Source organism: Triturus cristatus, chromosome 10 (assembly GCF_964204655.1).
Source record: "Triturus cristatus chromosome 10, aTriCri1.1, whole genome shotgun sequence".
In the NCBI taxonomy this organism is placed as follows: Eukaryota; Metazoa; Chordata; class Amphibia; order Caudata; family Salamandridae; genus Triturus; species Triturus cristatus.
The window spans coordinates 228,713,560-228,728,762 of NC_140593.1; the positions used below are offsets into that span (position 1 = coordinate 228,713,560).

A 15,203-nucleotide genomic window follows, 5' to 3' on the forward strand; every position below is an offset into this window, starting at 1 on the left:
CTTTGATCGTGTGCATCGACACGCAGTTCCACAGTTGGGTCTGTTCATGTTAGGCAGCTCCCTAGGCTAGAAAATGCGTGAACGGCTGGATGTCGCCACCGTTTCCTATAGGGCGGGGAACTCTGCAGGGTTGCCCCCTTTCCTCCATGCTCTTCGCACTCTACATGGAGCCTTTCGTGGAGTGAATGAGGACCAACCTTCACATAGCGGGCATCTCGATGGGTGGGAGGAAACATAAGATTATGCTATACGCTGTAGTGTAGTTCCTTTTTCCCTAATAGGCTCTGCGCATTTGAATAATATACCCTATAGATTTGGCATAGGACTGAGGTCAGTATGCCGCTATCGAGTACATTAAACTTAATTTGTACCAGCTAACTCAGAGGCCACTAGAAACTCCTTGTAAACAAGAAGGGATCAGTTTCTGGCAACCGCATAAACATGACAACTTTGTTTCCCTTTAGAATCGGAAAACACTCGGAATCGTTGAAACAACAGATAACAGTTTCACTCAGTAATCGTGCATGCTTAGTTTTTTCAGCGTTACACTGAAAGAATAGAGAGGCTTTTTCAATAAAAGGATTTATTGAACAGTCTTGTTTCTCGTGTAAGAGATATGAGCTGTTACAATCACAAGACAGTATGCAAGATATATTATGTACAGCGTAAGCAGTAGAAAGAAATAATACTGCACTAGCATTATCTTTTAGCTATGACATATATATTCATATACATAAATAACATAGGCTAAAAATGCGAGTACTCATGAGATGCTTCTCTAACTAGTTCTACCCCAGTGTACCTAACCTAAGTGTAGTACTATGTAAGAAGTAGGTGCTGTATTCTATAGGATGTTATTCTATAGTTTAGTATAGTATGCCAAGAGTCCCTCTAGGTTCTAGTCCGCTCCATACCTTGATAATGAGAGAGGTGGGAATCTCTTTCCGGGTCTCGAACTCTTAACACCTTGCGAAGGGAGTCAGAACACTGGAAGCTGGATTCTCTGTGAGCAGGGATGACAGCGTCTCTTGTCAGTGTGTCAGGCCGGGACACGAGCTCCTATAAAGTCGAGGTCTCCTCCTACTTGCTTGGGCACGGGAAGGTATATTTATACCTGGTAGGTGCCTTGGAATGTTAGCATTGACGTAAAGTCGGGCAGAGGAAGACATCAGGAATGAACCCTTAAGGAATAGCGGTTCAATAATAATAAAAGAGTTCTTGGAGAAATCAATAATCCTGTGCTAGTGGAACTCCCAAGAGCTTAAGGGTCTGGTTTCTAAGATCTCGTTGTGACGTTGGGGTGGACAGATGTAGGTGACCATGCCTGTATTTGGATAGCTAGCCTAATGCCTAAATAAGGACTGGGATCTTATGCCTAATATATAGGCAATGTGAATTGTGCCTATATAAGGACATGTATCAGGAAAACCTATATAAGGACACCTAAAGGGGAAAACAACAACGCAGATGATGTCCTTCTGACCCTCACTGACCCAGATAACTCTTTGACAGCCATCATGACGGAAGTGGCTGTGTTTGGTGAGGTTCCGGGTTCAAGACCAATCCACAGGAGTCCTCAATCCTTGGCCTCACCACCTCCGAGCCAGGCCACAACCCCTTCACCGAACCCAATTCCCCTTCCAGGGGGCGGAGGGTGGGATCCCATATCTGGGGATGCAGGTTCATTCTACTCTCATGGCCACCACTGCCCACAACTATGGGATCCTCCTAGCGCCTATGCAGGACGACCTCACCAAATAGAAATCTCACTGCCTCTCCCGGCTCTGGCGAATGGCGGCTGTTAAAATTATGCTACGCCCTAATTTCCTCTGTGTCATGCAAACTCTGCCGCTCCAACCCCCTGCACGGATATTGGACAAATTACAATCACTTACCTGGGACTTCATATGGGAAAGTAAACGAGTGCAGATGGCTAGAGTCTGTGCTTTCCTTCCAGTGTTAGCAGGTGGGCTGGGAACTCTGAATTTGCGCTGCTACCACCAGGCGGCACAACTACGCTATATGGTGGAATGGTCTCTCGCCCTTACTAGGAAACACTGGTGTTTCTTAGACCAGGCAATTGCAGCGATCCATATCTGGAAGGTACCCTGGCTACCAAAACCCCACAGGCCAGCTGGTGTTGGTCTCCCCAGTAGTAAGGTCCACATTTGGGTTTGGGACAAGGTACAATTGCGGCGTGGTCCTTCTTCGTCAATTTCCCCACTGACACCACTGACAGGTAACCCGGACTTCCTACCAGCCACTACGGGGCTCAGCGTTTGGGGCCTAGCAGGAAGTTAATTGCAAATAAGTGAGGCAGAGCAATCACCCTAGCGCCGGAAGCACCTAAACAGATTATCCTTGCTAAATGGAGTACCGATGCCATAGCTACACAGTTGGACTGGGTACACAAATTATGGGATATACTTGGGATGGAAAAGCTGACCGCATCACCTCCTCCCCTATGATAAGATGTGGCAATCCTGCCTTCAATACCTGTCTGATGAGTTCCGTGAGCAGTCATGCCCCTGATACTTACGAATCCAGCGCTTAACCTCAGCAGCTGTACCTAGAACATCTTAGCTCACACATGAAGCCCTCGACACCTGGTGCTGGCCCGAACGGTACTTCCTCCCTGTCCTAAACCCCTCTATCGCCACTTTCTTCATTCTATCCATTCTTTTCTACCTTTTCTTGATGCATGCCTACACTGCCTATTATTAAGATCACCACCGGCCGCTGGATGTAGGTGGGTTGTTGTGTATCACCTGTTCTATCAGTCAGTGATAACTTTATTTCGGTCATAAGACCATAAAAGTACACATAAGTACATCAGCAAATACAATAAGACAATAAATAAGCATAAAAGATTAAAAGAGAAGTTAAACTACAAGTTATCAGTGAAAGAGGAATGAGTACAAAAATTAATTTAAAAAAATTTGTCTCCTACGCCACATGCTGTATAGATAGCGAGATACTGCAAAGACAATAGGGGGGTGGGTGTCATAAGCCTGCATAAAATAACGAAATCCCAAGTTCCTGCAGATGGGAATCAACCAACGTTTTCTGATTACATAGTAGGCAGGACAGAAGAACAACACATGTGCAACAGTCTCCGTTTTATAATTACATGCAGGGCAAATTTCCTGGTTCTGCGTCTGCCATTTAGATGAGAAGGACCTAACCGGTAGGGTACCATGTCTTAACTCAATGTATAGTTTTCGGGCAAGCGGAGGTTCAATTTTATCCATGAATTCCTCAAGTTTTGGGTCTGGTTTAACTATGAGGAACTCTGAAGTCAACCTACCCACCGCTGTAGAACTCGAAAGTGATTGAGAATTCTGTATACATATCAGGGAGAGGAGTTCTTTCTTTGATAGCCCAGAACAATAGGTTTCCGGGGTTACCCACAGTTCCGGCAGTCCTAGACAAATGCTAACTGCATTAATATGCTGGAGCCAAGGGATCTTTTTGTGTTTAAGGACAGGCCAAATCTCAGCAAATTCTGCTCTATATGAGGCCAGTTCAGGGACTGACCACAACCTCTTCCAATACAAGATTGGTCTGGCACTTATGATCTCCTCTATTGGGACTAAACCAAGGTCAAATCTAAGGGGGATCAAAGGCGTGCTAGAAGGGAGCCCTACAAGAGTTCTTAAAAAGGACTGCTCAGCCTTTATGAGGGTCCCTGTCTGCTTATGTCCCCAAAGTTCAGCCCCATAAATTGCAGCCACTCTGGCCTGCCGACAGTAAATCTCCAAAGCAGGGGACACTGGTTTTTAAGTTGATTTTTTTAAAACTTTGTTTAGACCCCCCACCAACTGAGAGAGCTTGAGTGTCGATTTAGCAATCTGCGCATTCCAGTTAAAGTTCTCAGTTAAAGTAACGCCCAAATAAACAAAGGTTTTAACCCTTTCAAGGGGAGTGCCAAATAGAACTGGATTTGGGCGCACCCGCTTCGGGGGGTTGAAAATCATACATTTTGTTTTCCCCAGATTGATTTCCAATCCCCACAGCTCGCAGAACTTCACAAAACCATCCAGTGTATTTTGAATGCCCGATGATGTTCTAGACAGCAACAAAGTGTCGTCTGCAAACATCAGAGCGGGCACTCGACCTGTAACCAATTTAGGGGCATCATTGTTTACCACACAATTCAGATGGTCCACAAGACCATTAATATAGAGGCTGAATAGTGTGGGCGCCAACACACACCCTTGGCGGACACCTTTTTGGACAGGAAATCGGTCAGTAAGGCCACCATGCTTGCCACACCTTACCTGGGCGAAATTATTTTCATGAAGCCTAGATAGGACGGCCAGTAAATAGGGCGGAAGACCCAAGTCTGCTAAGACCTGTCACAATTTAGCTCTTGGAACTAGATCAAAAGCTGCCCGCAGGTCCACAAACACAAGGTAGAGGCTGCCACCCTCCACCATAGCTGTTTTCCAGTGCAAGACCTGCAGGCGAAAGATCTGATCAAGAGTGGAGGTACCAGCCCTAAAACCTGCCTGGAATGTAGACAGAATCCCATTCTCCTCAATCCACCCCAGGACCCTGTCCAGGAGAACCCTCCCCATTAGTTTTTGCGAAGTATCAATTAGGCTAATGGGCCAATAATTAGAGGGAGTTAATGGGCAGCCCTTTTTTAGAATGGGCACAATTTCTGCTCCTAGCCAGGTGGGGGGCACATCATCCCCCTGCAAGATACGGTTAAATAGGACGACCAAATAGGGGGCCCATATCTTTGGTTGTGCCCTAAACAGGTCAAGGCCAGGAGCCTGATTAGGGAGCATTTTTCCTATCGCTGTTTCTACCTCAACCAGGGTAAAAAGTTCGGATGGAGCACAACATACAAGAGGTGGCGGAGGTTCAGGAGTACTAACAGACAAACCATCATAATCAGGCGTGCCATATAGATCACCAAAGTGGCTTTCCCAGATTGAGGAGGCAATATTGGGGGCAGGAGCGTGGAATTGCCCACTAACTCCAGTTGCTACGATGGACCAAAATGATTTGGCGTCATTGCGACTAAGTGCAAAACCCAACTCCTCCCACACTGCAGCCTCCCTTTCCTTCTTCGCATCGCTGATTGCCTTTTTATACAGGGAGCGATTTACCCTGATGGCTTCTCTGTCGTTGGTTTTTAAGACCAGCAACAGAGCCTTTTTGGCCATGCGACAAGTCGTGTTGAACCACCGAGCAGTTGCGGTCCGGAGCTGAATTACCCTCTTTACTGGATACAGGATATCTTTTAGAGCAACAACCAGTTGGCCATGAATATCAGTTGAGCTGTCCTAAGGGCCAACTCTCCCCATCTCTTCAATGAATGGTATGATGATCTCATACAGTTCGGCAAGTTTACTGTCGGACATTTGAAATTCTGGCCATTTGACCCTCCTTCTGCAGTTTGTAATTATCAATGGGTCAGTGACTTGGTTCTCATCCGGGGGAGGGTTTTTTAGTCCAAAGCTCCCCGGTTTAAGGGTCAAAGCTAGAGCATTATGGTCACTGTCAAACCTCTCAATGACCACAAACTCATAAAGCCTGTCCCAATGCCTTGCTTCAATAAAGATGTAGTCAATTATCGAGGTATGATTTAATCTATTGAACGTTACTTTCCCAGGTCTATCTGGCTTCACCCTTCCATTGCATGCTCGTAACGATGCAGCTAAGGAGAGCGACTGCAGTTGCAAGACAGGGGGGGTCCAGACCTTAACCAAAGGGGTCAGCGGGTCTGGAATATTCCATAGTAAATCCACTTCATTTGGATCCCAAAGGGGCTCAAAATGGCAATTAAAGTCCCCACCCAAGATTAACACAGTGGAGGAGTCAAGTGACTGTATGAGGTTAGACAGTGCAGTAATAGCCTCAGATTCAAGGCCCCGCTTAATTGGCCTTGAGTAAACATTTATCAAAGCGATATTTGGGCCATTTATTGGGTCCAGCAGAACAAGTTGTACGTCCCGAGAATTAGTTGGAATTTCTAGTACCTTCACTCCTAGATACGTGCCAACCCATATGGACAGCCCGCCCGAGGGCCTGCCCCTACTGCTCATACTTGCCAGAATGTCGTATGTTGCAAAGCCCGGGACCACACTCTCTTTGAGCATCCAAGTTTCTTGCAACATACAAATGTCAAATGAGGCAATAAACGCACCCCACTCAGGAATGGGCAATTTATTCTTGAGACCCGCCACATTCCACGAGAGAATTTTAACATGTTCAACATCAGTAGCATGCTTAGGTGTTAGGGAGTCCAAGGAACCATTGGAATCGCTCAAGGTGAAGGACCCAGCACCAGCCCCCTGCTCAGGTATGCAATTTGAGAGAGAACGAAAGATAAGGGAAGGAGTAGATGGGGACTCGGCAGATGATTCTGATGTCAAGATCCCCTCTAGTGGTCTGAATCGTTCAATTGGGTCAGAATTACCAGTATGCAGTGGTCTAAGATTATTGAATGGGTCAGATTGGGCAGTAGCGAGGGGTAAGTTGGTCAATGGCCACATCTGTCAATCACAACCGTCGAGGCCAGAAAGGGCTTCAAATCTATTTAAGGCTTCAAACGGCGTGAATGGTACCAGGTGGTCCATCCTCCTGTTTCTACTCCCATAGCTCCTGGGCGGTATAATGTCCCACCTTGGGACGTTATCAAAGGTCATTGGTTTGAAATTAGGTTCCAACATTGTGTGCCCATTATTATAAAACACACGTGGGTTAGTCTGTGGGAAGACAAGAGCCCCAGAGTGCCCAACTCTGGTCCCTTGGGTTCTGGGGTAAAAATAGGTGAGTTCAAAAGGGGCGATAGAATTACCAGGATTCCCTACTGACCAGTTTAGAATATATCTAACGGCCTCGGGGTCTCTGAAATTAATAACAATTAAATCCCCCTTAATGTCCTTCACCCTACTTCCCAGCCAGGGGAGTCGGCGAACATGAAGGATCTCGCCGTTAATGTTATAAGGGAGGGGACGATTTTGGCTCAGCCAATGTACAGTTTTATTTTTGAGCTGAGAAAACCCTTCACTCTTACCATCCGGAAGTATTGGGACTCCCGCTAGTACAACCACATAGGGGACAGCTTCTGGCGGTAGTTCAACTAGAGGCTCCTTACGTTTCGCGTCCTTAGCAATGCTAGAGCTCCTACTCTCATCACCCATGTTTCCTGCGCCCTGTTTTTCCCCAACCCTCTGGGTTTCGCTAGCATCAAGCGAAGCCGATTGCCTTGCAGGTTTAGGGGGTATTAGCCTCTGTTGTTTAAAATCTGTGGTCGTGCTAACTTTGGTTGGGCCTTCACGCGCAGCAGGAAAAGAAGAAGGCATGGTGGCTACGGGAGAATGGGCCAGGACCGCTTGGTCCTTAACCTGCCCAGCTTTACTACTAATTGTCATCTCTATATTCCCTAGCCTTTCCTCAACCCTCTTCAACCTCTCGATAATTGGTAACATGAATGACCTTATGAGATGTTCGATACTTTCCAAAGGGTCAGTAAACTGTACTTCCTTTGGAGGACAATGCAAAGGAGTGCCTAATTCCGCTAATGTTGGTACTGTAGTTGAAGCAGCCTTTGGGGTTGGTGCAATTACTATGGGGGCCTTTGAGATAGATACAGCTGGTTTAACAGCCTTAGTGTTTTTCCCAAAAATCAGAATGGCTGATCCTGGGTCTACATGGGTACCGCCCTTCTTCCTCCTTTTATTTGGTGGTGGGCCAAGAGCTTTGGACAACAATGGTTTCCTATTCTTCTTTTTCGTGATCACCACATTTGGCAGGGAAGGGTTAACTATCGCTTCTACTTCTAATAGGGAATCGCTAGGAGGAGGGATGGTGTTTGCATGTAAACTATCAGACGAATGAAGTAAAGAAAATGGAGGGGATAACTCCCGCAAAAGTACGGGAACACTACCTATAGAGAGCAAGTCATCAATTTCAATAGAGGGGCTTACATCAGGCAAAATGGCTTGTTGTGATAGATCTATAAGGGGCCTATTCTTCATACATTCGACTGACTGGCGGCGCTCGGCCCGGCGCTCAGCTAATGTGTCCTCCCTCCCTAGATCCATGGGAACCTTGCTAAAATAACGGTCCAATGTGCCTTTAGTAAAACCCCCAGCCTTAACAGATGTCAAATGTTCATGACTCAAGGTCATAATGGGTTAATGAACGAATGTACAATAAATGTCCTTCACGTAGGCAAGAGAGTGGCCCCAGCCCAGCCTCTTCTGGCCTCTGAGGGCCACAGAGGGCCCGCCCATTGCCCGGACTTAGCCCGGCGTCCCGCAAGACGGGAATAGGAGCTGATGAAATAAGGCGTATGACAGGCCGTGGGCGGGGCTAGCAGGGGGCGCCGGCAAGATCTCCTATGCCGTGCAGGGACTCCTGGTCAAGCGAGTCCCTGCAGCGTTACTTCCCCTGCAGCGTTACTTCCCCGTGATGACCTATCAGGGCCCAGGCACACACAGAGTCCGTGGACTGCCCCTCCACAGGACCCACAGCGCGAAGCGGCACCCGCGAAGCGGGTGCGGCAAGCAGTGGCGGCAGGTCAACAAGGAGGCTCCAACAACAGCAAGGGTCCACAGGTTAGGTGATTCCTCGGTCGGCGTTTCACGATACCCGCAGGTGATGAGGATTCCGGGCAATTTCTGCAATTTTTCAGGCCGTGGGCGGGGCTAGCAGGGGGCGCCGGCAAGATCTCCTATGCCGTGCAGGGACTCCTGGTCAAGCGAGTCCCTGCAGCGTTACTTCCCCGTGATGACCTATCAGGCCCCAGGCACACACAGAGTCTGTGGACTGCCCCTCCACAGGACCCACAGCGCGAAGCGGCACCCGCGAAGCGGCACCCGCGAAGCGGGTGCGGCAATCAGTGGCGGCAGGTTAACAAGGAGGCTCCAACAACAGCAAGGGTCCACAGGTTAGGTGATTCCTCGGTCGGCGTTTCACGATTCCTGTTCTATACAAAATCAATAAAATCTAAATCCTAAAATTACTACCTTTTGCCTAAATTGTCTAGCCTACAACCAACTTCAGAATCTGCTTCAGTCACTCAAAGTATCATACGACTTAATACAGAGGAGCTCAAGTGGGGGGCAGAATTCTGATTTTTCTGTCTGTGCATTGGAGAAGAAAATCAATGACTAAATGTGTCATTTTTAGAATCTACTTTTGTGTCAACAGACAGGCGTATGGTGGCAAATAGTGCAAAAAAATCACACAGTGGGACATGGATCACTGCAGGAATCCTGGTGTTGCTCTGCCTCAGCCACCCCCCACAGACCACCCGGAGCCTGTATAATCTGATTGTCTACTGAGCTGCAAATATGAATTACCTTAAAACAGAACCTAAATCAAACGTGGCCCATCTGAAGCAACATGCTGTTTGTCTGCTTTGTAGGTCTTTAACCAATCAGAATTTGTCTTTGTGGTTAAACCTTTCTGGTTGACAGAATAGATTACCTTAATGCACCATGTTGTGGGCATGAAAAGTATGTGCATCCCGAGCATGACTTATTTACTGATGGAGGAGAAAGTTGTCACCCAAGAAAAAAACAATCTGCCCCACAGGTGAATACTAAGAGAGGATTCCCTCATAACTCCCAGTCAGCAGCACTATTGAAAGTGTAACGTCATGCACATATGACAGCAGTAGAAGGACGGAAATCTGGAGGTGTTTCACCTGCACATCAACTTCTACCCACAGATTCTCCCATGGTTTTACTAAGCAACTACTGGATTTTAGCTGCAACAGAAGTTCTCCTATTTCTGGATCAGAGGCAGTGCGATTGCTAGCAGATCAAAGCGCTCTGCAACAACCGTGCTTTGCATCTGCCCAAACCTTTCCATCTTCATCGTGAATTGGGCTTTTTGGCACATTTATTGTATCTATAAGTAAGTCACACGTTTGCATGCCATTTGGCAAATAATTTAATTACTCTCCAAAGGCACAGCTTCCTGATAACTTGTTAGTTCCTACAGCTGAGGACTTTGGTAACATTTTCATATCTCCCTTTCTTTCCAGATTGCTGTCCCTCATAATGATGAGTGGAGCCGCTTCGCCCGGACATTGGCTGAGATTCATGCCAATAGAGCAGACGGTGAAGAAGATGGAGATGTACAGCTTTCAGCCTAGTAGATGGAGGTCCATCCTTTTAACCACTGGGTTGCATCTGATTGCCTTAGCTCTTCTACTGTATCACTGGCTTTTCCTGGTGTCTATTGCTCTCTGCTACTCTCCAATGCTTTTGTAGGATTACCATATGACTTCATTTCACAAGAACTCACATTTCCAGTCCTGGACCTTCTTTGTGAACAATCCAAATTAACTAGACACATTCCAAGTCCCTGAGGGCACCAATGTTGTGAATGAAAGCCTAGGGCTCGAAGCAAGGTGTTCTTGTGACTTAGACCCATAAGGTAAACCTGGTAGGTAAGGTTGGATCGAATTTACAAAGAAGAAGGATAACAATCTCCTTAGTCTCCAGGAAGCCCATATTTAATCTCGTGCCTGGGTGCACCATGGTCCTACGGGATTACTTCCACATAGGTGGGATCCTCTGCAGATGTGGTGTGCTTCACTGCAAGGCACTTGATGAAACACGTTAGATGTGGTGTGTTACACGGTGATTTGCGGTATGAATGATTGTACTATATGAGCATTTCTGTTCTAAATTTATTGCAGCCTGCTGTATGGAACATATTTATTTGTGAGCATAAAAATAAACGATCCCTAAGCATGTGCATAATGAGAGCATTGCATCGTCTTTCTGTTGCTGTAGCTACATTAAGTCCAAGAAACAATCGCAGTAGCTCAGAGGAAATAAACTATGAGAGAGCAGTGCAGCAGAGTGAAGACTATTCCTTTAAAGTCTGCCATGTATTTTTTCTTGATCAATATTTCAAATAGATTTGATACTGGTCATGGAGCTTAAAAGAAACAGTACCTTGGGTTTCCTTGGCCACTATAATGAAAAGAACAGGCCCTGGCAAAGCCATTATGTCATGCCTGTGGAATCTATCGGCTTTGTAAATTCCTTTTAGTGATGCTGTGCAGCATCAGCAAGATATTGCACAGCACGGCCAAATGTTTAAAATAAATAAATACAGATTTAAATAATGTGATGAAGCAGCGAACCACGCCATTTTGCAGGCATGCGTCACCACACGAGTGCCTATGAAATGACACAGGTCTAATTTTTTTTTTGTTTACAAATCTGAGATGGATCAGTAACAACATTTTTTTTAATTGAAGTAGCCGGTAGCAATCTGCTAACTGGTCCTTCGAAAAAAAAAAAAAAAAAAAAAGACCAAGCGGGTAGGGTTCGGGTGACAGCAACGTGGATTGGACAGGGATGGGAAGCCAGTTGGAGTGGGTAGGATAAAAGCATCACCACAACGGTTGAAGGGAGAAACACACACGAGAAAGCAACACGCAGCAAGCAAGCAAATGAAGCACACAAGACAACTAGTAGCACATGAGGGAGACAGCAGCACTGGAAGGGGGTCAGAAGCACAAGGAGGGAGCTCTCATGCATTGCGAGGCCCAAAAAACCAAGCATTGGCAAAGCTAATAGGTCTTCCCAATGCGAGAACTATTGGTTTCAGCAAGGTGTTTTAGCCATGGTATACACGACTGTGGTTGCTGCTCCGCATGGTTCAAAGGGAGTAGTGTGGAGTGGGGTAGAATGGAATGGGGGTAGAGTGGGGTGGGGTAGAGTGGGGAGGATTGGGGTAGGTTGGAAAGGTGGAGTGAGGTAGATTGCAGTGGGGTAGTTTGAATTGGGGTGTTGGTGTGGGGTGGACTGGAGTTGAGTAGATTGTGGAGTTGGGTGGATTGGGGTAGAATTGGAGAGCAGTGGGGTAGATTGGGTGGATTATAGTAGGATATAATGGAATAGAGTGGGAGTAGTTTGGAGTAGGGTAGTTTGAGGTGGAGTAGATTGGAATGTGTGTGGAGTATGTATGGTGTGGTAGCTCACTGCCATTACAGGCAAAACATTTTCAATTGAAATTACCATTACATTTGCACCAAAATATGGGTTTACTGCACACAAACGATCATGTGTGCTTCATTTGTACTAATTCTGATATATTCTGAAAAATCAGCACAGTTCGCTTTTCTTTGTTGTGTGCTAGAAAAAAACAATCTTACACACTCTCCTCTTATATGGGTTCTTATCAGGATGGTCACATAAATGCTCTCACTTTGAAGTCTGAGATTGCAAAGTGAATACCAAGCTCCCTCAGCTTGACATTTGATCTCTGTCTTTGAATGCACAGCAAATGTGACAAGAGAACAACAAGATTTAAAGACCCTTTTACAAAAAGCTATTTCGTGGATGAGTACAGTAAACAAGTTTAAACAAGTATGGGGCAACAGGAGGGACAAACACAAGCTGTACAGCCTAAAACTAGCAAATAGAAACCCAGGAAATGTGAGTTACAAACCACTAAGCCAATGGTCAGCAACGGACGGAATGCATTCCTAAGTCAGCTCTCTGAATGTGCCCAAGATGTCTTCAGCAAACCAGACTGCTGTGCTGTCTGGTAGGCTTCCCCCTAAAAAGTAGTTCCCTAAAAGTGAGCAGTGGAATGATAGAAGCCAGACAAAAAGCAAGATAATAAAAAGGCTATGGTTCAAGGGCTGGATAAACACTAGATGGACAAGCTGGGACAAGGAAAGTCATTTAATAAGAAACAAGCAGATGAGAGTGACAATAAAGGCACCCAATGGTAAGCAATGGGCAGGCTATAAGGTGTTGGTAAGCCCACAATAGGTATTTTGCAAGCTGGCAGCTGAGCTGTCTGCTAGGATCGACTCAACATACATTTGGGCAGAAAGCATGCTGAACTGTACTTATGGTTGTGAGCATGGCTATTGTTAAAATTTGAATCGTGTATAAATCTGGACAAAGATTATCATTTGGAAGCATGGCGCATAATAATTGGTAAAGTGCCTGTGTATAAGTGTCAGACACATTATTGTTCAGCATTATAAAGAAAATGGATTTGTAAATAATAGATCGTAACTGCATTATAAAATATAGAAAATAAGATACTGCATCTGTAATTCATATTTTCTTTTCTGTACATTGAATGGCGTCTCTTGTATCCATTGACAAATTCTCTCCACAGGTGACCTTGCCGCAGTTCTAAAAGGCAGAGAGTAAGGGGAACGAGGGTGTGTCCTGGGGCCCAAGCGTTTTCTTGGGAGCCATGTGGCCAGTGCTGCTGAATGTTGGAGATGTCTAATAAGGAGGCTGCTTAGTCTTTATTTCAAATTCATGCTTCCTTCTTCTACAATATGATGCTTTCTGTCTGTTTATTTCATGATTGCAGGTCTCTTTATACTTCTTTTTTCCTCTGTCACTGTTTTCCCATCTTGATATTCATTCTTCCTGCTTGCTTTTTCTGTCTTTCCCTTGCCAGGGTTTTAGACTTTTGATTAAAAAAACACAAGTCTTGTTCTCCATTACACACCATCTGCGATCACAGGCTCAAATTAAGCACTGAAGAAAGGAAATCAGAGAGAGTGAATTCCGCGAGATGCGGGCCAAAAGGAGCATATCGTACGATAGATGAACTCTCGCAACTTGACTGCAGAAGCAACGTTGGACTATTATTTACTGTTAAAGGCAGAAAGACATCTAGGGCATCAAAATCTTTAATATGAACGCATTACCAAAAATGTCCTTCAACAATGAAGGTCAAATGTGGAGGTGGTTCACTGGGTTTTCCTTCGTGCAACGAAAGACAAGGGAAGAATGTGATGACAATTTGAAAAGTGTGTGGCAGAATTACTGCAGGGACTTCACCTGCTTTCCATGAAACCAGTCCTAGTGCTTCTGAGAAGATGGCTATAGTGCATTGCAAGCAGTTAGAGTGCCCTGTGGATGAGCAAATCCTCCTATGAATTCCCGGTCTCGTAATATCTATGGACAAAAAGGAATAAACTAACCATACAAAACAAGTTTGGTAACACAAAACCGTTTCACCATAAATATGTGTTCAGAGCGACCGGCTGTTGTTTTGAACTATTTATTGTTAGTCCTTCATTTGTGTTACCATAGAACTCTAAATATGCAGAGAATGTTGACAGCTTGTGGTCTGGACAGTTTCTTACAAGTTCAGTTGCTGACTGGAGGCTGAACTGAGACCACCTGTTGGAGATGCGGTACTCACCGTAATAAATCCTGCTGTATAAGGCTCCTGCTCTGTGTGGCCTTCATGCAACCCAACAATGGTGACGAGTTGTGCCTGATTGGGGACAGTCAGATTTCATCATATTGTAGCCATCAAGGAAAAGTTTGTTACTCTAGCCTCTGCTTGCCCCTGGAGTATGTCCAGGTTAGTAATGTATCGGGTGTGGATGATGGCGTGTGTGCTTCTGGTTATAACCAGGGGTTAGCATTAGAACCCAAGATTGATGTCCGGAAACTTATATATCTGGACATTTCTAGGTCAAGAAGGTACAATTAAGTTCGGGCCATGTTATGTGAGACAGCACAACTATTTTGGGTTTTAACTATGTTATGTTAAAATAACTTCTCTGTATTTCTCTTAAAGGCAGCTGTTCTGTTATTCATATTATCCGTTGATTAATGCAGGTCTATTGTTCTTATAGTCATTCCATCATATTATTGATATCTCTGTTAGGTGTTCTCAAATTTCTATGGGGATGTCTTGTGGTTTTGAACTATGTTTTGTTAGTCCTTCTTTTGTGTTATCATAGAACTCTACATATGTAGAAAATGTTGACAGCTTGTGATCTGGACAGGTTCTTAGAAGTTCAGTTGCTGACTGGAGGCTAAACTGATGCGACCTGTTAGTGATGCTGTACTGAAACAAATAAATTCAGCTATATAAGACACCAGCTCTGTGTAACGCCTGCTCTGTGTGTTCATCGTACAGCCCAACACCTGCATGGAATGTGTTCAAAATCTGTGATTATATTCGAAGTGACCTACTCATCAGGCTCATGGATTCCTTACCAGACTACTATCTGTTCTTCGGCAAGGGGTGATTGAGAATCAGAACTATATTTGACCCTTCAGAAACTTGCAACATAGACAATATAATATTGTTTAAAGTTAAGTATTTTTTTGTGTTCCATTCCAGAGATAAATGGGGGAGAAGATGCGGTCACATTTCTGTCCCCTTTTACAAGTGGTCCCAAATCTTAGCCACCAAATATCAGTCTTGGTCCTTGC

At 45.3% G+C, this 15,203-nt stretch overlaps 1 protein-coding gene across 2 annotated transcripts in view; it reads left to right on the top strand.

Moving 5' to 3' along the window:
- Nucleotides 1-14,866, top strand: part of DYNC1I1 (dynein cytoplasmic 1 intermediate chain 1) — a 1,604,297-nt gene extending 1,589,431 nt beyond the window's left edge. For both annotated transcript variants that reach the window (XM_085630867.1, XM_085630869.1), the window contains one exon: nucleotides 10,016-14,866. In XM_085630867.1, the coding sequence (XP_085486993.1) occupies nucleotides 10,016-10,126 (111 nt within the window). In that variant the 3' untranslated portion in view covers nucleotides 10,127-14,866. The remainder of the gene's footprint in view (nucleotides 1-10,015) is intronic.
- Nucleotides 14,867-15,203: the final 337 nt, after the last annotated feature.